This window comes from Arachis hypogaea, chromosome 10 (assembly GCF_003086295.3).
Source record: "Arachis hypogaea cultivar Tifrunner chromosome 10, arahy.Tifrunner.gnm2.J5K5, whole genome shotgun sequence".
NCBI classification, from domain to species: Eukaryota; Viridiplantae; Streptophyta; class Magnoliopsida; order Fabales; family Fabaceae; genus Arachis; species Arachis hypogaea.
In genome coordinates, this window is record NC_092045.1 from 33600821 (window position 1) to 33624559 (window position 23739).

General features: G+C 36.2%; 1 protein-coding gene, 1 long non-coding RNA gene and 1 pseudogene across 6 annotated transcripts; 1 reads left to right on the forward strand and 2 right to left on the reverse strand.

The window, feature by feature from the left end:
* Positions 1–230: 230 nt before the first annotated feature.
* LOC112715542 (uncharacterized) lies at positions 231–4467 on the reverse strand. Of its 5 annotated transcripts, none has more exons than XR_011866587.1 (10): positions 3891–4464; positions 3468–3553; positions 3217–3260; positions 3065–3122; positions 2424–2471; positions 1602–1722; positions 1285–1500; positions 1096–1188; positions 922–1021; positions 231–794 (listed from the first exon to the last, which is right to left on the reverse strand). It is a non-coding gene; the product is annotated as an uncharacterized lncRNA (long non-coding RNA). The 5 variants fall into 5 exon arrangements; XR_003159812.3 differs by having other exon boundaries at positions 916–1021; XR_011866588.1 differs by having other exon boundaries at positions 884–1021.
* Positions 4468–6107: 1640 nt separating this feature from the next.
* LOC112715543 (CDPK-related kinase 5) lies at positions 6108–11192 on the forward strand. Its single transcript, XM_025767310.3, has 11 exons — positions 6108–7231; positions 7970–8100; positions 8385–8426; positions 8573–8681; positions 9302–9386; positions 9475–9771; positions 9870–9982; positions 10119–10226; positions 10308–10370; positions 10467–10634; positions 10757–11192. Exons 1-11 carry the CDS (start codon positions 6686–6688, stop codon positions 10895–10897), a joined length of 1803 nt encoding a protein of 600 aa, XP_025623095.1. The 5' UTR covers positions 6108–6685; the 3' UTR covers positions 10898–11192.
* A 521-nt stretch (positions 11193–11713) lies between these two features.
* LOC112715544 (protein ANTAGONIST OF LIKE HETEROCHROMATIN PROTEIN 1-like) lies at positions 11714–13566 on the reverse strand (annotated as a pseudogene).
* Positions 13567–23739: the final 10173 nt, after the last annotated feature.

The window sequence follows — 23739 nt, forward strand, 5'->3', positions numbered from 1 at the left end:
ACTATTTGATATTCGGTATTTTTAAATTTATTTCCGGCCATTTTGTAACCTTGCTATTTTCCCGGCTAAATGGGCGAAAAAATACTGTATTTTGCACTAGCAATTAATGTTTTTTTTTTTAATTTGAATGTACTAGGTATTATTTTTTTTTGTTATTTTTGAAATTTTTCTTAATATTATAAATCCAAATTATTTTGCATCTGAAAAAATAAATTAATAGGTAAACATCATTAGCAAAACTATAAATCAAATTCATATGTTTATCCAATTATTAATAGTGTATTCCTTACTAAGAGTTGCATAGTAAATAATAAAAAAGTGTATATTTAACAAAAAAAATTAATTTCCAATCCTAAAATGAACTTTCTACTCTGTCCCTCCAATGAATTCATCCCTACAGCCACATTTGGTGGTAGCTCCCCTCCTTGCCCTTGAATTAGACATCTCAGAGCACTATCCAGTGCCTGCCTCTTTGTCTTCTCGGCTGCTACCTCATCTTCCACCACCTGCCTATTTGTCTTCTCGGCTACTACTTCATCTTCCATTGCCTTTCTTTTTAATTTCTCGGCCGCTATCTCTGCTTGTAGTTCAAGCAGAACCCTCTAGGTCTCCTTTCTTTAAGCACCATTGCTCGGCTGATGGGAATTCGTACCGAAGACTTGACTAGAAGTCGGTCCGATACCCATGCCACTCACTCTACCCGAATGCTCCTTTCTGAAAGTTTGAACAAGCGAATCATTCTGAGACAACAGTTTAGATGATTCATCATGTTTCTCAATCTCTGCAATTCTTTCCTACACATATAGATAAGCAAACATAAGCATTTATTAGCTAATTACTAACAGGATAGACTTTCAACACAATTTTAAAAAATAAAACCTACGAGAAACAACTTAGAGATTCTCAACACATTACTTATACCAATGGCCCGAGCTGCATCATGGAGATAGGAGCCATTAGGTCATTTGTGCGTTAAGGTCCACAACTCCCCTCTACCAATTCTCCTCCCTTGTCGTTTCAACTGTAATAATACAGTTTAAATAGTGAATATGTAGACCAAGAGAAGGTTAGAAAAGTGAGTCAAACATGAATTACCTCTTCTTCTTTGAGCCTTGCAAAGCTTTTCGATCTGTCAGTGTGAGTGTATAGCTGCTTCGATCAATTCACAGCATTTTTTCTACACTTCTCCTGTCATGCCATCAAAAGTAAAGGTTACTAGACACCATTTTTTGACTAAATGTAACATTAATAGATTTTTTCTGTTACAAAATAAAAGCATATTACCTTTGTGTCTTCACTATTGCGATAATCAAGGTACCATCTCCAATGATCCGCAGTAATTCCCAGTGGGTGGCCTTCAATATTTTGTTCAATAGTCAGTTCTGAGTCTTAATAATCATGGTACAACCTGTTCCTCATTTCCTTCCAAGCCCTCCCTAGCATTTTTAATATTGTACGCTTGATATTTCCTCCACTATCTTCATCAAAATGGATCATTTTCTGCAACAGTAAAATTAACTTATTAGTAGGTGTCAAATTAAGATTCTCAAATTCTTTTCCTACTGCTAAAAGCAGTGTTGATTCCTATGACCATGAGGTACCTTCTCTTAGGAGTTGATTAAGTTGCCCTTATATTTTCTGATAGAGGAGCGCCATTGCGAATTGACTCCTGAGCTGCCTTTGCGGAAGCTAACTCCATATCCAAGTTTGAAATAGTTTTGTCTAATGTTTTATATTTAACACAATTTCATAAGCCTTGAAATGAAAATTTAGCAGCACACAACACAACATAACACAACAGCATCATGGTATATAACTTATTGCATGACATTTTGTATTTTGAAAACTTCTTTACAGATGCTTTTTGTTTCGCGCTTCACTTCCTTTTCTTGCAACTAAAGGAATTCAGATGATCAAACACTAAATTGGAAAACATAATATGTGACTATGAAGACTAATGTTATGTAACATAGGCTTACAATTCTTGAATTGCGACCCTCTGAAACAACATTCATTTTTTTAGCTTCCATAATCCTTTAGGTTCAAGAATATTTATAAAAACCATTGTAACATTATAATTTGAAACCTGGTTTAGATATTGATGGAAATATACAAGACAGATTCTCTGTTGAGCTTTTTTTTTCCTTCATCGATGAAGCAAAACAATTAATAGATACAAAAAACGAGCTAAATCAATTTCAAAGTTCATAGAAAGAAAATTCAAAATAAATCAAACCAAAAAGAACAAACCAGAAATGAATATTAAGAAAATATCCATAATAAACAATAAAACAACAAGGATGTAAAATCTATGTTTTTTCTTTGCTCACGCATCCACACAAATATTTATGCCATAAGAAAATTAGGAAACAAGCCCCTTACTAAAGATCTCAATAAAGTATAAGCCAAACAAAAGCAGTTACCTTTTGCCAAGGTCCTACAGTTGTAGTTACAACTGGTGGGCCTTGTGCCTGCCAATGAAAAAAAAACAAGTTTAGAAAGGAGCTGGACTTGCAAAATTATCCTGAAAATATAAGCAAAGTTGAACTTGCAAAATTATCATGCAAATATAATTTTCCATGAAATCTTCTGCTTTATCAATAGATAACTTAAACATCAAATTTACAAGTGATGTAGACTATCCAAAGTCAACAATTGTCATTTGGTGCCTATTTATTTCTACACTTCTTAACTAACAGCTGATAATCAAACATTTTTAATTACAATTTACAACTACATAGTTGTTGCCAATATATATGTTTCTACATCATCATCATCAACTACAATAACATTAACACATGCCATCATTATTTGATAAGAAAAAAACATATTATTGATCAACCTTTAAGTGACGTATATGTTTGGTTCTGAAAGTTAGAAAATAAAAATTAATTCAACTATTAGTAAATTTCTTATACCATGTAATAATTACTCTAACAATGCATGTGTATAACTACACACTATTGTAACTATTTGTAAGTAAAATTGAAACTTACAAGCATATCTGTTAGCAATAATTACACAACAATATAAAAAAGCAATGACATAGGAAAGGATAATGTACCTGGTTAATTCCAATCTCTTAGCATAAAAGAATAACACTTCATCACCAAAGTTTAGTTCTATCAAATTAAACATATCATCATAATGTTGGCTTTAGTGAATGACATTACAACAATTTCATTCATTAAGTATAAGCCAAACAAAAATAGTTACCTTTTGCCAAGGTCCTAAAGTTCCAATTACAGCTGGTGGGCCTTCTACTTGCCAATGAAAAAAAAAATACAGGTTTAGATATTTATATGAAGTAAGAAAAATGAAAGGCACAAATCACTCTCAGTATTTTAAACTATTAAGTAAACAATAATTTTTGATTTATCATTATTGGTATGAACCTTAAAACTCTGCCAGAGGAAATCTTGTAAAAGAATTAATGATTTATGAATTTCGCTTCTTTATTGCAATACCTATCTGTGGTTAAGCATTTTTTACTTCTTTGACTTCTTCATGACCAAAACATCTCCTGTACCTTTTTAGCATGATATAGCTTTACCTATAATTTCCAAAAAAAAAGCAAAGAACATAACATAAAGGTGCTAGATTTATAGCAAGGAATTAAATCTGAAGCATTTGTACTTTGACAAATTATATTCACTAATCCTTCTCTTGAGACAATTATTATTAGAGTCAAACATTCTATTAAATGGTAATGCATAATTGCGTGACTGTACAAAAATGATTTATTGCCAAATTTTAGCACAACAAACATTTAGAAAGCAACTTGTAACCATTTTGCAATAGATTTTAGCACAACAATCATTTACCTAAAATAGATATTAGACTTGTAAAACACAACTAGCATAATTAGGGATAAATTTCAAGCCACTCACCTTGTTTTAGAACATAAGCACGGAGTTTGGATTTGCAATGCTCCAAGGAGGAAGAGCTTCTGGCAGCGGATTTGAAGGAGCAGGCATGGGTGTCAAAGATTAGGTAAGGCTGGTCTGAACCTACGATAGGTAATACTTGTGGCAGAGGCTGGAAGTGACGGTGATAGGACTCTCGTGCAACTGCATCCTAATTGAACCATGCACTGTGTAGAGAAGATCATGAGTAAATCTAGCAGAAGAGACAAAACAGAGGAGTACGATGATGACCTCGAATCTGGCAAAAGAAGTGCTTTTTTCGAAGAGGAAAGGGTGCTTGTGACAAGGTTAGCGGCGACAAACCTAAGTTTGATAGTATCTGAAGGTTTGAGAATGAGAGAATGATTGATGGCTAGGGTTAAGTTTGGTTTGTCTTGAGAAAGAAAAGATAATAAGATTGAAGGACAGAGCGGCAGTGGGTGTTTAAAACAAATTAATAGCATTTACCAGATTTATTGCTACAACTACCACAAAATCGAGAGATAGCCGCGACTCGACCAACAACCGCTAAATAGTCGCTGCTATCTACCACATCTTTTGTAATGTATTAAATTTATCTCAACTTATATTATATTATTAATTAAGATGTCTATCTCACTATATTTTTAGTAAAAAGTTACTTCGTCACAAAATTGGGTTGTTACAGTATTTTTATAGAAAGAAAAATATAATTAATAAACATGTATGGAAAAAAATTAATGTAAAAGAGCTTGATAATTTGCCAAAATCTAAACCATATTATTATTATTATTGTTATTATTATTATTATTCGTATATAGACCATGGTACAAAGAATATGTACATATATTAATAATGAGTTGATTGTTACTTTGTTAGGCAAGGGCGTTGAACTTTGCTCATGTCTAATTTATGCCAAACAAACAAAAATAAAGCATGCCCCATATTATATTAATAATGTCAACACAATATTAAAAGCTCTTAAATTGGAGTTTACTTAACTCTGCTAACAATAATAGTAGTAAATGGTGGAGATGAAGGGAAGAGAAAGCAAGGAACTTTTAAAAGCAAACAAAAAATTAAAAATAATTAAACATTTATCCCCTCTCATTTATTAACTCCGTTGTGTGCACTTCACTCTCTTGTTTCTTAACCATTCAAATTAAGCATACCCTTATTTTGGTGTTATTAAATCATCATCATTTTTGGTTGGTTATTATTCAGTTGTTTTGTAGTCTTGTCTCCTATTCATCATTGACAATTACCCTTCTTATCTTCACAAATTATTTTATATTTTCTATATATTCAAAAATGTTATACACGTACAACTTTAGGGTGAGATTGTTTTCCGTCAATTTATCCAATTTTTTTATGCTTAAACTCTGAAAATTTTAATTTTAAATTACTGTATAAAATAATTTATACATATATCTGTAACAATATATTAATAAAAAATAACTAATTCTTACTTTAATATGTATATGATAAACCCAAAAAAATATAATTAAATAAGTATATAAAATATTTTATAACATTAAAATTAAACTTTTAAAATAATACCTTCAATTCATTGATATATTCAAGAAAAAAAAATCTTAAATTAAATAATATTTCTCTATAAAATTTAAATCCAAAATCTCCAATCTCAAATAATTTCAAAATCTCTAATCTAAACTATATATGTTTTAAAATTCACTGTGTAAATACAATGCAATGGATTTATATATCTACATTTTACGCAACACAATTTTTTTTATTATTTTTTGAGTAAAGTAATAATTAGATCTCTAAAAAATTTGAGTTTTAACCATCTAATTGCTAAAAAAATCCTAATTTAATCTCTACGATAGTAAATAATAATGGGTCTACGATAGTAAATAATAATGGACCCATTATGTTCTTTATTAATTGATTGCGTTTATATATGTCATTAATTATTATCACGTATTTATTTATAAAAAATTGTTATGTAGATAACAAGAATTTGTAATGATATAAAATAATTGATAAAGATTATATAAAGAAATTAAAATATAATAAATATTTTATTGTCTAAAATTACATTTTTTTTTATATTTATATGATAACAACGGATTTTTATGCTCATGTATAATTATGTTTTATTTTGTACTATCTATTGACAAAAAAACATATATATCCACCATTTATTATTTTAAAAGATCTAATTAATATTTTTCTCTTTCAAAAACTAATTAGTCCTAGATCAAAATCTTCCAAAATCTAATTATCACTCTACGTTTTTTTTTCTTTTTCTAAATAATGTACTATAATAATTGGTGTATTTCTCTTGGTACGGCGTAGTTGTTGATCAGTCAAAACTCAAAAGTGGAAAAAACAATATGTAGTAGCCAAAGCTGTGGCAACCAATGCAAACTGCAAACACAACACACAAATACTCCAATTACAATCCCCATCTTCTCACTTGCCTGTTGCCTCAACTCTCTATTCATTCGTTCATATTCATAATTCATCAACACAAGAACTACTCTTTCCTAATTCAATGAACACCCAAACATCATCAACGCTCACGTGCATGCCACGTGTCTCATGAGATTGCCCACCTTCCTCATTTTCGTCTCCATCTTCATCTTCCCAACAAAGCCACCACACTTTCTCTCTCTCTCTCTCTCGGAACATAGAATTCCTCAAAATCTTCGACGCTCTTCCCAACTTTGTAAAGTTCAAAATTTTAGCGGAAGCTGAACGGAACCCAGAAAATTTTCCCCGCAATGTCATGACCAATTCTTCACTAAGCGAGCTTCTCTAACCGTTTTCCAACAATGGGGGTTTGCACTTCAAAGCCTCACAAACCCAACCCTTACGCTTCTCGGGAACCTGAAGCTGAACCTTACGATCCCTCACAGCAAATCCCCAAAACCCCTCTCACTCCCTCCGGTGGCCGGAAAGATGACGTCATCGCCGGTAAACAGTCGCCGTTCTTCCCCTTCTACAGCCCAAGCCCTGCACACTTCCTCAAGAAGTCTCCGGCGACCGGAGGAGGGAACAAGAGTGCCAGCTCGACGCCGAGGAGGTTTTTCAGGCGACCGTTCCCGCCTCCGTCGCCGGCGAAGCACATAAGGGCTGTGTTGGCTAGACGGCAGGGAAAGAAAGCGGCAACGGCAATACCGGAGGAAGGAGAGGAGGACGGCGGAGGAGGTGCCGCCGATTTGGATAAGAGATTCGGATTCTCGAAGGAGTTCACTAGTAGGCTTGAGGTTGGGGAAGAAGTGGGTCGAGGGCATTTTGGGTATACTTGTTCTGCTAGGTACAAGAAGGGTGAGCTTAAGGGTCAGCAAGTTGCTGTTAAAGTCATCCCAAAAGCTAAGGTTAATAACAATAATTTGATTATCTTTTATGTCTCCTTTCATGTGTTTTTACTTTTTAGTTCCTTATATAGACTCATCATGGTTACAAACTTGCACTTGTTTTTTTATTTGTTTTTGTTTTGTTGAGGATTGTGAATTGTTGCAAATGCTTAGTCATTTGGGGGTGATTTACATTGTCTGCTAGACAAAGCTTGAGTTTTATTATTTTTATGATTATTATTTTATGCAAAGATATTAAAGCGAGGAGGTATTTTCCGCGGGGAATTATTGTTATGATGATTACAGGGTTGTGTATTCGTTTGTTTTTGTCTGTGTCTCAGATACAGCTTCCAAACACTAGGTCTTTCTGTTTGGTCTTTTGTGTAATGATTTATTTATTTACTTTCTGGGGATTCTTTCAGTGGGATGGTTTTCGAAATCCTTGGAGTCGTATGTATTTGTTTGATCTTCCGGAGTCATGAAAATAGAGTAGCATAGCTCGGCATTGACCTAATCCATTCTAATTGTTAAATGTTGAACTTGGATGCTTTGTGGTAAACTTGTTGGAACATTTCTTATAGCAAATTGAAATTGCTGTGGATGATATTGTGCTTATTGTATGAAAAGCTTGGACTTCTCCACAGTGGCATTGTCTAGATACTTGGTATAACTTTTTTTGCAACTTCTACACTATTGTCATTTGTCAACCATATATAGAGGTCAAAATTATGGTTTAATCTTCACCCATTTTGTTGCTAGATGACAACAGCAATTGCAATTGAAGATGTGAGAAGGGAGGTTAAAATATTGCGAGCTTTGAACGGACATAAGAATCTGGTACAATACTATGATGCATTTGAAGATCAAGATAATGTCTACATTGTGATGGAGTAAGTTTTGGGCATCTGTTTCCTTTTCAAATGATATCATAACAGTAGTGCAGTGGCAATTCTAGCGAAGACAAAACTTATGGAAAGGAAGCTAATAATTTATTCTTCAATGAAGTATTCTGTCACAACCCTAGACACTATTTTTGGTAACCCCAAGATGGTATAATAGGTTTAATTACTTATTTTTGTTGATTGAATGTGCATCACATGTGAGAGCTTTTCTTTATTTTTCATTTATTTTTCCCAACTTTTTCATAATTCACTTGATACTCTTCATATTTCAGGTTATGCGAAGGTGGCGAGCTTTTGGATAGGATACTATCAAAGTATGTTATAAAGCAGGAACAATACTGCTACTGACCCCTGCCCTTCTGTCCCCCAAAGAAAAAAAGAAAACAAAAGACTTGGAATTGAACCATGCCACTAACGAGTTCTATGTTTGTCTGTTTGTTTGAAATTTTTATTTTTTAAGAGGAGGGAAATACTCAGAAGATGATGCGAAGGCTGTGATGGTACAAATACTAAATGTTGTCGCATTTTGTCATCTTCAGGGTGTGGTGCATCGAGATCTTAAGCCAGAGGTAACTCTTTTCCTTTTGTCTTCTTTGATTTTTGTCACAGATTCATCTGATACAATAGCTATGCAGAGCATGGGTTGGTTAATCCTAATTACCTTAGTGGTAACCCAGTGGTAGCTATTTAGCTTTTGAGAATTTGTTTATTATTTTTTTATTTCAAATGGTAAATTGAACTATTTGTTTTGCTCTACATTATTCATGTATGTCATTGGAATGGGACATGGTACTAACATTAGAATCGGTTTAACAGCCTTTACCCGAGGTCTGCTGTTAACAGTTTTGCATGGATTTTGGATTTTCTCGAAATATCATTAGGTTGCTGTACATAGGCCAGTATAATCCATGGGTATGACCTAAGTGGTTTTAAGTTTCGTCTAGTGCAGCAATCATTCGGGCTCTGGCTCAAGTGTTAAACTCATTTTTCTCAATATAGACATTTTCTAAGAAAATGAAGCAAATAAGAAAAGATGATTTTTTTTTTTTATGAAAAATTACTTTTTCACTTAAACTCGTTGTTTGTGTATAAATAACTATTGTAGTCAAGGTTAAATTAAATTATTGGATGGGATCTCATTTTGGAGGCTGTTGTTTACTGACTAAACCCCTGGCATTTCTTTGTTCAGAATTTTCTGTATACGTCGAAGGATGAAAGTTCAGAGTCAGAATTAAAAGCAATTGACTTTGGGTTATCTGACTTTGTCCGACCAGGTCTCCCCAAACACGTCCTTAATTGGTATGGTATCTTTTCTCTCAATAGATTTTTGGAATGGTCTTAATTATTTTCAATGACTTACAGATGAAAGGCTTAATGACATTGTTGGAAGTGCATACTATGTGGCCCCAGAAGTTCTCCATAGATCGTACAGCACTGAGGCTGATGTGTGGAGCATAGGCGTGATCGCATATATTCTTTTGTGTGGTAGTCGCCCATTTTGGGCCCGAACGGAGTCTGGTATCTTTAGGGCAGTTTTGAAAGCTGATCCCAGCTTCGATGAGGCTCCTTGGCCTTCTTTATCTACAGAAGCAAAAGATTTTGTCAAACGCCTACTGAATAAGGATCCACGGAAACGAATATCTGCTTCTCAAGCTCTAAGTGAGTTCTTTTCGTGCTAGGTCTATGGCTGTAATATCATTAAGTGTCAAGTAGTGATACATTCTTTTGAACAACCAGTTCTAATCTTGTGTTTGCAGGTCACCCTTGGATAAGGAATTACAATAATGTAAAAGTCCCACTTGATCTTTTAATATTTAAGCTCATGAAAATCTATATGCGATCATCATCCTTGCGTAAGGCTGCTTTAAGGGTGCGTATATTTGATGCTGATTATCGGGTTGAACCAAAGTTTAGAAATGATAGATAATAATTCTCAGTGATAGTTAGTAAACTTCTTTCTTTTAACTTTTTATTATGTTAGTTATTTATATTCATCTCTTTGGCAGGCCTTGTCCAAGACATTAACTGCTGATGAACTCTATTATCTAAGGGAGCAATTTGCATTGTTAGAACCAAGCAAAAATGGGAGCATATCCTTAGAAAACATTAGCAAGGTTGGTTGTAACATCAGCACCTAAGAAATGTACTGTTTGTTTGGATTCCATAAGTTTTTCACATTCGAATTTTCTGGGTAGGCCTTGATGAAACATGCAACGGATGCCATGAAAGAGTCTCGCATCCCTGACTTTCTTGCCTCGGTAATTAATAACGTGTTATATATATTTAGATGTCCGATTGTTTGACCGGTTATTGTTCCATACATTTCCTTTTTGAAATTTCTCCTTGTATGACAGCTAAATCCATTACAATATAGAAGAATGGATTTTGAAGAATTCTGTGCTGCTGCATTAAGTGTACATCAGCTCGAAGCTCTTGATCGCTGGGAACAACATGCCCGATGTGCTTACGAGCTCTTTGAGAAAGATGGAAACAGGGCTATCGTTATTGAAGAACTTGCATCGGTAAGTTAAAAAGAAAAACTTCAATTCTATTAGGTTAACTTGCAATCCAGCAATTGTTGAATCTCTCAGATTATGTTACCTACCAATCACCACAATAATATTTCTTCAAAATGCTGTTTTAGGAACTTGGGCTCGGTCCTTCTATCCCTGTTCACGTGGTTCTTCATGACTGGATACGGCACACCGATGGAAAGCTAAGCTTTCTTGGGTTTGTCAAATTATTGCATGGTGTGTCTAGCAGAAGTCTTGCAAAGGTTCAGTGAAAATGATTGAAAGCAAAGCCACTTGGATATGCTGAATTTCCTATATGCTGATTTGTGGGACGGCTCAATCAAATCAAACAAATCATATTTGAACTTGTATCAAAGTGTGCTGCAAAAACATATACGAATTTGCAATTCTTGGGATGGCTCAATCAATCAAATCATATTTGAATCTGTAGCACATGCTCTTGCAAGCACAGCCCTATTACAGTCAATGATTCTTTTGAAGGTGCTGAAATTGTAAAATAGTTTACCAGATCAATGGGTTAAGATATGCATTCTAGAGTTTAAATTAGCTTTGCTTCGGTGAGTGGTAATAATTACCTTTGCTAGTTTTATAATTCCTACTCTTATTCGTATGAGCTAAGAATTACTGTGATCAGAGTCCTATAAAAAGCAGCCCGGTACACAGATCTGGCAGTAAATGTAGATATCTTAATTATCTGGCGGTAAATGTAGATATCTTAATTATCAGTGACAGCGATTGCTTTTACGGTTTGAATATATGACTAAATTACATGGAGACCATTCAACCGTTCCAAGTTTTATACTAAGCATAATATTAATCTAAAAACTTATAAATATTCTGGTAAATTTCACACGCTGTCATGTGCTGTAACCGTATTCACCAAGCCTTGAAGCTAACAATCAAGATAATATAATAGAAAGAATATATCCCTTCAAGCTGTTTGTTAATGCTAACAAATTCAACTGCAAAACTTAGCCTACTCATCTGTTGCAGAATCGAACTGATGCGATCATTGTTTACAACCAAATGTTGAGGGTATTATCAAGGTTTGCTATTACAGTAAAAGCTTAGTCTGGAAACACCTCATTCATTTAGACTCATTGTTAGTAAATAGTAATACTACTACTCCTCCACATCCCTATCATAGGATGGGAGCCATTACAGTTGGGAGGGATTGACATACTCACATTCATATATCCACAAATCTTCTATTCTACTTCTACTGCTTAATACTAACCACAAAACTCATAAATTTTTCAAACAAAAACTAAAGACAAACAACACACATAATACTCGTTGAACAATATGAAAAAGGAGGAATAACTTTCGCCACAATCAATCACCTCATTCATTCATTCATCCAATCACCATCTTGTCAATTCAAAGAAAATTATCTTGATGAAAGCTTTTGGTGCAAATCATCAGCAAGAGCTTGCCTCAAGCTCTCCCCAAAGAAGTACAAGGACTTCTCACTGTCCATCACCCTCGGCTGCGGTCCATTCTCATCCGGCTCCTTCCACAATTCTGGTTCCGGCTCCCTCGCAATCTGGCACAGGTTATGCAGCACGCAGCAGGCCACGATAGTCTGCGGAGCATGATAAATCCCGACATTCAAATCCTGCAAGATCCTCCACCTCCCTTTCAGCAGCCCAATTGCCTCTACCACTGCAGACCTCCCCTTCATAAGCATTCCATCGAACAGGTTCTGCGCAGCCGTCCCCATTCCATTTGGCGAAAATGGCGTCAAAAGAAACGGCAACAAAGGGAAACACCAGTCCCCAACAAAGTAAGGCCTCACATGGTGACCCCTCACATTGATCACCGTGTCCCAAACAATGTCACCGGAGGTAAGCCTACTGTAAAGCAAACTATCCCTAAAGTGAGTGGCGTCGTCAGTGCCACCCGGTGCCTTAACACAAACGTCCCAAAATATCCTCTTGTGATCTGCAACAACCTGTAGAAGCACGGAGTTAAATCCATGGCGGCAGCGGTAGGACTGAGGAACCCTATTGGCGCGGCGACGATTGTGGCGAAGCTTGACCGGAGTAGCATCTATTGCGCCGCACATATTGGGCAGCGACGTGAGCTCCTCGAAGGCCTGGGTGGTTTCGAGGAGGCGGCGGCGGCCGACAGGGATCTTGATGAATTCAGGGTAGAGCCTTGTGGCAAGGAGGCGCGTGACCATGTTGGTGATCTTGGAAACGAGGAAAGGGTCGAGGGAGTAGCGAGAGGCGACGGTTTTGGCGGTTAGGCCGTGGGAGAGTCTGGAGAGAACCATGGCGACGGCGTAATCTGAAGGGAGAGAGAGGTTGGAGAGTGCGATGTGAGGTTTGAGCTTATCAACGACGGTTGTGAAGACAGGGTAGGAGAGTCCGTACAGGGATCGCCACTGTGCGTCGCGGAGTGGGGCCTCAAGGGACCAGATGTGTTCTGTTGAGAGGGCGCGGAAGGCGGAGACGGAGTAGTTGGGGTGGTTGGGGGACGAGGTGGACGTGGTGGATGAGGGGGGAGAGGGGGAGGACGTGGTGGTGGCGGCAGAGGAGGAGGGGCGGGTGGAGGCGACGTAGGAGAGGACGGAGGCGATGGTGAAGAAGAGGAGGGGGCGATGGAGGAGGAGTAGAGGAGGGAGGTTGGGGATGAAGGAGAGGAGGAGGAGGCGGCGGCGGCTGTTGTGGCGGAGGAGAGTGTGTCGGAGAGGAGGGAGGTTGTGGGGTCCAGGGAGTTGTGGAGGTGGAGAAGGTTCGATAGCATCACCAGGAACGATTGATCCATTGCTCTCTCTCTCTCTCTCTTTCTCTCTCAAACCCTAATTTTTTCCGATCTGGCAGTGGTGGTTATTGTGGTGGTGAATGGTGATACCCCAACTGGTTTAGCTAGTTGAGCATCCACTACAAGTTCAAGTTCATTGGTGCTCCATAACATATTGTCGCAATTGAGTTTACTATATCTATTAATTCAATTTATTTTTATAAATTATAATAATAATGAATTTATAATTAATTAAAACGATAAGTATATGTTTTTTTTTTCTGCTGACTGTAAGTATATGGTTTATTACACTGAAATTATATATAATGGATAATATTTTCTTGAAAAATTATATGCTAATTTTCTCTTATATTTTTATTATAATAAAAAAATTAATATTCTTTTTGTATTTGATGTCTGAGTTAAGTTTTAATTTTATCTCTAATATTTAAAATGTTTTTTTTAATTTTAAATATTTCGGTTAGTCTTATGATCAAAATTTAAAATTTTATTTTTAAAAATAATATTTTTTTATTATGATTTTATCTAGATAAAGACAAAAATCGTAACCGTGATGATTATAATAATTTGTTATAATGATTTGAGAGAAAAATGAAAGAATAATAAGAAAAAAAAGACAACAAAAAAAAATTGATATTTTTTAAAAAAAAATTTTATTTTTACCATAAGATGAAATAAGAGATTAGGAATAAAAATAAGATGTTTCAATATCGCAGATGAAATTAAAATTTATCCTAAATGTTAGAAACTAAAACAATATTTTACTCAAATATTAATGTTTACTTTGGAATTTATTATATCACTTCTAATCGTGAATACCAACTCAATCATAAAAAATTAGCAATCCGACGGATAATAAATTGGATCGGATTCAGATGCCAAATCAATTTTATCTACTAAATTCACATTTTTAATATCTTATATATATATATATATATATATATATATATATATATATATATATATATCATATTTTTACCTTTTGTACAAATATTTAGTGTCACAAAATTAGTAATTTCATTTGTTAATCATAAGCAAATAATATTTGATTTTATAAAATATGAAATGACTCAATGTTAGGTTTGAATGAAAATAAATTTATTTTAATGTATCAAATTGGATCAACTAATAAAGTCAAGTTGAGAAATTTAGTGTACGAATTGAGAAATTTAAATCCATGGAACAAACTTACTTTAATACTTTATCTTACCCTATCATATTAGTTCCGAAGTTTATTTTTTACGGATTATAGTACATGTATAGTACATTCAATACTTTTGGGTGAGTTTTTTTTCTCTTATAGTTAAGGTTTAATGCATGAGTATTATTGGTGTCTTTTTTATGTGATTTATATGATATTTCATTGATTTATTAGAAAATTTTAGTGGATTATGTCCTATTGAATACTATTTTGAGTCTATGTAACTTTTGATTAATTTCAAGTAGCATTCGGATGAATATTTGATCAGTGACGAATCCAAAAATCTTATAAAAAGAAGGTCGGAAGCAAAAAATTGAAAGTGTCTTCAGTTTTAATAAAAAAATGTATATTTTAAACTAAAATTAATTTTGAAAAATTCATTTATATCAAAAAAATTTTCATAAAATTTTAATTTTTATCCTTATTATAAAAGATATAGCATAAATAATATAAATTTGTTTCTCTAATACTTTTAATATATGTATTTAAAATAAATTAGAATATAATATATAAGATATATTCATATCAATAAAGAATTTACTTAATATATTCTGATTTTAATATCATAAAAAATAAATTTTAATATAATTTATTTTTATGTATAAATTTTTTATTACATTCAATTAGGAATTATTATAAAAACTAAAGTATTTTTATATGATAATAGATGGAAGAATTATAAAAAAAATAGAAAGAACAAAAGAAAATAAATTTAAAATGTATGAAATGGGATTTGAACCCATATTTTGAAGTATAAAATGTATCCTTTCAACCACTAAATTAATAGATGTATTGAAAAAAATTTTAGCCATTATATAAAATATATTTTAAGTTTCGAAAATTTAGGGGGCATGGTCCATGCTGATCCCCCTAAATTTGCCTCCGAATTTGATGAAAAGTGCATGAAGAAGCAAAGGAATCTCATGCGTACACATCATGCATGCATACGCATCACTGAAGCAGCAAAGGAGGTCATGCGTACGCATATGCTGCACATACGCACGATTGCAAGAGTTTAAAAGAAACAATTCTCCTTTGGACAGGTGGCACTAAACACCACATCGAGACCTTTTTATTGCGTGCAAGCCATTCTGTTGGTTGGCGCTAAACGCCCAGTCACCGGCGTTTAGCGCCAATAGTGTGTTTTACAATAGGGACCACACATTTGCAAGAAATCAACAGAAGCAAATATGATTTGATTTCAAATCAAATACTAATTAAAAAAGATTTGTTAGGATATTATTTAAGTTTTACATTAATTTTTATTAGGATTATAAATAGGATTGAGATCTGCTCTCGCGGGGATTTCTCTTTTTCTAATTTTTATTCCGTACTTTTACACTTTTTTCTACTAGAATTTTCTACACCATGAGCAACTGGTGTGCACGAATCCCCACACTTCGTACATTAAACCAGCAAGTACATTGGGTCGTCCAAGTAATACCTAAGTGAGTCAGGGTCGATCCCACAAGAATTGTGATTTGAAGCAAGTTATGGTTATCTTACAGATCTTAGTTAGGCGGATAGAAGAGTTGTTGGATTTGGTTAAACGCATAAAATTGGAAAAAAAGATATTAACTAAGTTGATATGTTTATAATGATAAAAAGAAGGTTAAGGCTTAGAGATGCTTTGTTCTTCTGGATTAATTCTGGTCTTATTGTCTTTTTTAACTGTGAATGATTTCTTTTATGGCAGGCTATATATGATTGGTGCCGGTTGAGAGGTTGCCAATGCTCCTCCAGATCTGAACCCCAAGGTTAGTGTGGATCCATTCAGATTGAGGGTGAAGCTCCTATAGTCCATTCTCCATAATGATCCTATCAAAACGCCAAAGACAAGGTCGAATCTTCCGGATCAGAGAATGCTGTGCCTTTGGTTCTAGCCTCTACCACAAAGACTCTAATCTTTCCATACCTCGGGTGAACTGATGTCTCGAGAAGTCCCTAACAAAGTCGTGGATTAGCCGTCTAAGAGATGTATAATCAAGCTGGTGATTCAATGCTTTCCAGTTACGTAGTCACACGAACCCAAGAAGAACACGGGTGGTTGTCAGGCACGCGGTCTTATAATGAAGAATGAAGATACATCTTAGAATAAAGAATCAAACACGGATTAAAAAGAAACAGTAATACTTTTATTAATCCATAAAACTCAGGAGGTTTAGAAACTCATACTGATAGAAAATACAATGATAAAAGTGTAAAGTGTGCGTCCTCCCTTAATGAGAGGTGTAAAAGTCTTTAAATACTAAACTAATGACTAAGGATTACATTAAGAAGGGTAAAACAGTTTTTTAGTGCTAAAACCCACTTCCGGGGCCCATTTGGTGAGTGTTTGGGCTGAGCTTGATTGAGATCCACGTGATAGGAGGCCTCTAGGGCATTGAACGTTGGCTAGGGGGTATTTTATGGGCGTTCAACGCTGGTCTTTTCTCCTTTGGGCGCTGGACGCCAGAATAAGACAGGAGGCTGGCGTTAGACGCCAGTTTTAGGCCTTCAATTCTGAAGTAAAGTATGGACTATTATACATTGCATGAAAGCTCTGGATGTTAGCTTTCGATATCCATTGAGAATGTTTCATTTAGATATCTATAGCTCAAGAAAAGCTCTTTCGAGTGCAATGAGGTCAGATCCGGACAACATCTGCAGTGCTTTCTCTGTCTCTAATAAGACTTTTGTTGCAACTCCTCAATTTCAGCCAAAATTCACCTGAAATTGCACAAAAACACACAAACTCAAAGTAGAATCCAAAAATGTAAATTTTGCACTAAAATCAATAAAACTTAAACAAAACATACTAAAAATTATATGAAAATGATGCCAAAAATGTATAAATTATCCGCTCATCACAACACCAAACTTAAACTATTGCTTGTCCCCAAGCAACTAAAAAGAAAGTAGGATAAAAAAAAAGAGTAAGATACAATAAATCTCAGAGTTTTCAATGAAGCTCAGTTTCAATTAGATGAGCGGGACTTAGTAGCTTTTTGCTTTTGAATAGTTTTGGCAACTTACTATCCATTAAAACTCAGAAGTGTTGGTATCTTTAGGAACTTAGAATCCAGATGATATTATTGACTCTCCTAGTTCGTTTCTTTTTTATTCTTGAACACAGTTTTTTAGAGTCTTGGCCATGACCCTAAGCACTTTATTTTCCAGTATTACCACCGGATACATAAATGCCACAGGCACTTTAACTAGGTGAACCCTTTTGAATTGTGATTCAGCTTTGCTAGAATCCCTAGATAGAGGTGTCCAGAGTTCTTAAGCACACTCTTTTTTCTTTGGACCATGACTTTAACTGCTCAGTCTCAAACTTTTCACTTGACACCTTCACACCACAAGCATATGGCTAGGGACAACTTGGTTGAGGCGCTTAGGCTAGGATTTTATTCCTTGTAGGCCCTCGTAACCATTGATGCTCAAAGCTTTGGATCCTTTTACCCTTGCCTTTTAGTTTAAAGGGTTATTGGGTTTTTGTTCTTGCATTTTGGTTTAAAGAGCTATTGGCTTTTTCTGCTTTTTATTTTTTTTGCAAGCATATATATATATTTTTTTTCTTTTGCAACATGCTTTTTCTTTTTCTTTTTCTTTTTTGCTGCTTTTTCTTGCTTCAAGAATCAATTTTTGAATTTTTTAGATTACCAATAATACTTTTCCTTTTTCATCATTCTTTCAAGAACCAAAATTCTTAATTTCAATTTCAAATACGCACGGTTTATTCATACATTCAGAAAACTAAAGCAATACCACCACATCAAAATAATTGAACTATTCTTATTATATAAATTAAAATTCATGCATCTCTCAATTATTTTCAAATAAATTTTTCTTTTAAGTAATAGTGAGAGATATATGAAACATTTTATAGCTTAAAGACATAGATGGAAACGATCATGCAATAAGAACAAGGGAACAAATAATACAACATAACAGAAAATAGAAAACAAAAAAATAACATAAGAAAAGGAGATGAAGAGAACGAATCCACCTTTAATGGTGGTGGCTAGTACTCCTCCTTGAGAATCCAATGTAGTGCTTGATCTCTTCAATGTCACTCCTTTGTCTTTGTTGTTCTTCCCTCATAGCCCTTTGGTCTTCTCTCATGGCCCTTTGGTCTTCCCTTATTCCATTGAGGATGGTGGAATGCTCTAGATGCTCCAACTTCAATTGCTCCATATTAGTGTTTAATTCTCCAAGAGAATTATGCAATTGGTTCCAATAGCCTTGAGGAGGGAAATGCATCCCTTGATGTATCTAAGGGATCTTATGTTGAGGCGGTTACATAGGCTCTTGTGCATGTTCTCTAGTTTACTCCATTCTCTTCTTAGTGATGGGCTTGTCCTCCTCAATGGAGATTGGTGCGCGAAATTGTGAACAATACTTTTCACAACTCTCATAATCCCCGGTCATGAACCCCAAAAACTTGGTAGCTCAGTACCATGGCATTACACAACTTCGCACAACTAACCAGCAAGTGCACTGGGTCGTCCAAGTAATAAACCTTACGCGAGTAAGGGTCGATCCCTCGGAGATTGTTAGTATGAAGCAAGCTATGGTCATCTTGTAAATCTTAGTCAGGCAAACTCAAATGGATATGATGATGAACGAAATAAACATAAAGATAAAGATAGAGGTACTTATGTAATTCATTGGTAGGAACTTCAGACAAGCGCATGAAGATGCCTTCCCTTCCGTCTCTCTGCTTTCCTACTGTCTTCATCCAATCCTTCTTACTCCTTTCCATGGCAAGCTTATGTAGGGTTTCACCGTTGTCAATGGCTACCTCCCATCCTCTCAGTGATTACGTCGCCTATGCTCTGTCACAGCATGGATAATCATCTGTCGGTTCTCGGTCAGGCCGGAATAGAATCCATCGATTCTTTTGCGTCTGTCACTAACGCCCCGCCTGCTAGGCGTTTGAAGCACGTCACAGTCATTCAATCATTGAATCCTACTCAGAATACCACAGACAAGGTTAGACCTTACGGATTCTCTTGAATGCCGCCATCAGTTCTAGCCTATACCACGAAGATTCCGGTTAAAGAATCCAAGAGATATTCACCCAATCGAAGGTAGAACGGAGGTGGTTGTCAGTCACACGTTCATAGGTGAGAATGATGATGAGTGTCACGGATCATCACATTCATCAAGTTGAAGAACAAGTGATATCCTAGAACAAGAACAAGCGGAATTGAATAGAAGAACAATAGTAATTGCATTAATACTCGAGGTACAGCAGAGCTCCACACCTTAATCTATGGTGTGTAGAAACTCCACCGTTGAAAATACATAAGAACAAGGTCTAGGCATGGCCGAATGGCCAGCCTCCCAATGATCTAAGATAGCATAAAATGAAGATAGCTACCCCTTGATGTCTCAATACAATAGTAAAAGGTCCTACTTATAGAAAACTAGTAGCCTAAGGTTTACAGAAATGAGTAAATGACATAAAAATCCACTTCCGGGCCCACTTGGTGTGTGCTTGGGCTGAGCAATGAAGCATTTTCGTGCAGAGACCTCTCTTGGAGTTAAACGCCAGCTTTTATGCCAATTTGGGCGTTTAACTCCCATTTTGGTGCCAGTTCCAGCGTTTAACGCTGGGATTTCTGAAGGTGACTTTGAACGCCGGTTTGGGCCATCAAAGCTTGGACAAAGTATGAACTATCATATATTGCTGGAAAGCCCAGGATGTCTACTTTCCAATGCCGTTGAGAGCGCGCCAATTGGGCTTCTGTAGCTCCAGAAAATCCACTTCGAGTTCAGGGAGGTCAGAATCCAACAGCATCTGCAGTCCTTTTTAGTCTCTGAATCAGATTTTTGCTCAGGTCCCTCAATTTCAGCCAGAAAATACCTGAAATCACAGAAAAACACACAAACTCATAGTAAAGTCCAGAAAAGTGAATTTTAACTAAAAACTAATAAAAATATACTAAAAACTAACTAGATCATACTAAAAATATACTAAAAACAATGCCAAAAAGCGTACAAATTATCCGCTCATCACAACACCAAATTTAAATTGTTGCTTGTCCTCAAGCAACTGAAAATCAAATAAGATAAAAAGAAGAGAATATGCAATGAATTCCAAAAATATCTATGAAGATCAGTATCAATTAGATGAGCGGGGCTTTTAGCTTTTTGCCTCTGAACAGTTTTGGCATCTCACTCTATCCTTTGAAATTCAGAATGATTGGCTTCTTTAGGAACTTAGAATCCAGATAGTGTTAATGATTCTCCTAGTAAGGTATGATGATTCTTGAACATAGCTACTTTTTGAGTCTTGGCCGTGGCCCAAAGCACTCTGTCTTCCAGTATTACCACCGGATACATACATGCCACAGACACATAATTGGGTGAACCTTTTCAGATTGTGACTCAGCTTTGCTAGAGTCCCCAATTAGAGGTGTCCAGGGTTCTTAAGCACACTCTTATTGCCTTGGATCACAACTTTATTTTTCTTTCTTTTCTTTCTCTTTTTCTTTTTTTCGTTTTTTTTTTGAATAGTAATGCTTTTTCTTGCTTCAAGAATCATTGTAATGATTTTTCAGATCCTCAGTAACATGTCTCCTTTTTCATCATTCTTTCAAGAGCCAACATTCATGAACCACAAATTCAAGATACATATGCACTGTTTAAGCATACATTCAGAAAACAAAAATATTGCCACCACATCAAAATAATTAAACTGTTATAAAATTCAAAATTCATGCAATTCTTTTCTTTTCAATTTAAGAACGTTTTTATTCAAGAAAGGTGATGGATTCATAGGACATTCATAACTTTAAGGCATAGACACTAAGACACTAATGATCACAAGACACAAACATAGATAAACATAAGCACTAGAATTCGAAAAACAGAAGAATAAAGAACAAGGAAATCAAGGAACGGGTCCACCTTAGTGATGGCGGCTCTTCCTTCCTCTTGAAGATCCTATGGAGTGCTTGAGCTCCTCAATGTCTCTTCCTTGTCTTTGTTGCTCCTCCCTCATGATTCTTTGGTCTTCTCTAATTTCATGGAGGATGATGGAGTGTTCTTGGTGCTCCACCCTTAGTTGTCCCATGTTGGAACTTAATTCTCCTAGGGAGGTGTTTAATTGCTCCCAATAGTTTTGTGGAGGAAAGTGCATCCCTTGAGGAATCTCAGGGATCTCATGATGAGTGGGATCTCTTGTGTGCTCCATCCTCTTCTTAGTGATGGGCTTGTCCTCATCAATAGGGGTGTCTCCCTCTATGTCAACTCCAACTGAATAACAGAGGTGACAAATGAGATGAGGGAAGGCTAACCTTGCCAAGGTAGAGGACTTGTCCGCCACCTTATAGAGTTCTTGGGCTATAACCTCATGAACTTCTATTTCTTCTCCAATCATGATGCTATGGATCATGATAGCCCGGTCTATGGTAACTTCGGACCGGTTGCTAGTGGGAATGATTGAGCGTTGTATAAACTCTAACCATCCTCTAGCCACGGGCTTGAGGTTATGCCTTCTCAATTGAATCGGCTTCCCTCTTGAATCTCTCTTCCATTGGGCGCCCTCTTCACATATGATTGTGAGGACTTGGTCCAACCTTTGATCAAAGTTGACCCTTCTAGTGTAAGGATGTTCATCTCCTTGCATCATGGGCAAGTTGAACGCCAACCTCACACTTTCCGGACTAAAGTCCAAGTATTTCCCCCGAACCATAGTAAGATAATTCTTTGGATCCGGGTTCACACTTTGATCATGGTTCTTGGTGATCCATGCATTGGCATAGAACTCTTGAACCATCAAGATTCCGACTTGTTGAATGGGGTTGGTAAGAACTTCCCAACCTCTTCTTCGGATCTCATGTCGGATCTCTGGATATTCACCCTTTTTGAGTGAAAAAGGGACCTCGGGGATCACCTTTTTCAAGGCCACAACTTCATAGAAGTGGTCTTGATGCACCCTTGAGATGAATCTTTCCATCTCCCATGACTCGGAGGTGGAAGCTTTTGCCTTCCCTTTCCTCTTTCTAGAGGTTTCTCCGGCCTTGGATGCCATAAATGGTTATGGAAAAACAAAAAGCAATGCTTTTACCACACCAAACTTAAAAGGTTTGCTCGTCCTCGAGCAAAAGAAGAAAGAAGAGAGTAGAAGAAGAAGAAATGAGGGGAAAGGGAATGGCTTTTGTTTTCGGCCAAGAAGGAGAGAAGGGGTGTGTATGTTGTGTGAAAATGAAGGAGTGAAGGAGGTTTTATATAGGAGAAGGGGAAGGGTAGGGTTCGGCCATTTGAGGGTGGGTTTGGGTGGGAAAGTGGTTTGAATTTGAATGGTGAGGTAGGTGGGGTTTTATGAAGGATGGATGTGAGTGGTGAAGAGAAAGATGGGATTTGATAGGTGAAGGGTTTTTTTGGGGAAGAGGTGTTGAGGTGATTGGTGAATGGGTGAAGAAGAGAGAGAGAGTGGTAGGGTAGGTGGGGATCCTGTGGGGTCCACAGATCCTGAGGTGTCAAGGAAAAGTCATCCCTGCACCAAATGGCAAGCAAAATCTCGATTTGTGCCAATTCTGGCGTTAAACGCCGGGCTGGTGCCCATTTCTGGCGTTTAACGCCAGCTTCTTGCCCATTTCTGGCGTTTAACGCCAGTTTGGTGCCCCTTTCTGGCGTTAAACGCCCAGAATGGTGCCAGACTGGGCGTTAAACGCCCAACAGCTAACCTCACTGGCGTTTAAACGCCAGTGGGTGCGTCCTCCAGGGTGTGCTGTTTTTCTTCCTGTTTTTCATTCTGTTTTTGCTTTTTTCATTGATTTTGTGACTTCTCATGATCATCAACCTACAAAAAACATAAAATAACAAAAGAAAATAGTTAATTCTAAAACATTGGGTTGCCTCCCAACAAGCGCTTCTTTAATGTCATTAGCTTGACAGAGGGCTCTCATGGAGCCTCAGAAATGCTCAGAGCTATGTTGGAACCTCCCAACACCAAACTTAGATTTTGAATGTGGGGGTTCAACACCAAACTTAGAGTTTGGTTGTGGCCTCCCAACACCAAACGTAGAGTTTGACTGTGGGGGGCTCTGTTTGGCTCTGTTTTGAGAGAAGCTCTTCATGCTTCCTCTCCATGATGATAGAGGGGTATCCTTGGGCCTTAAACACCAA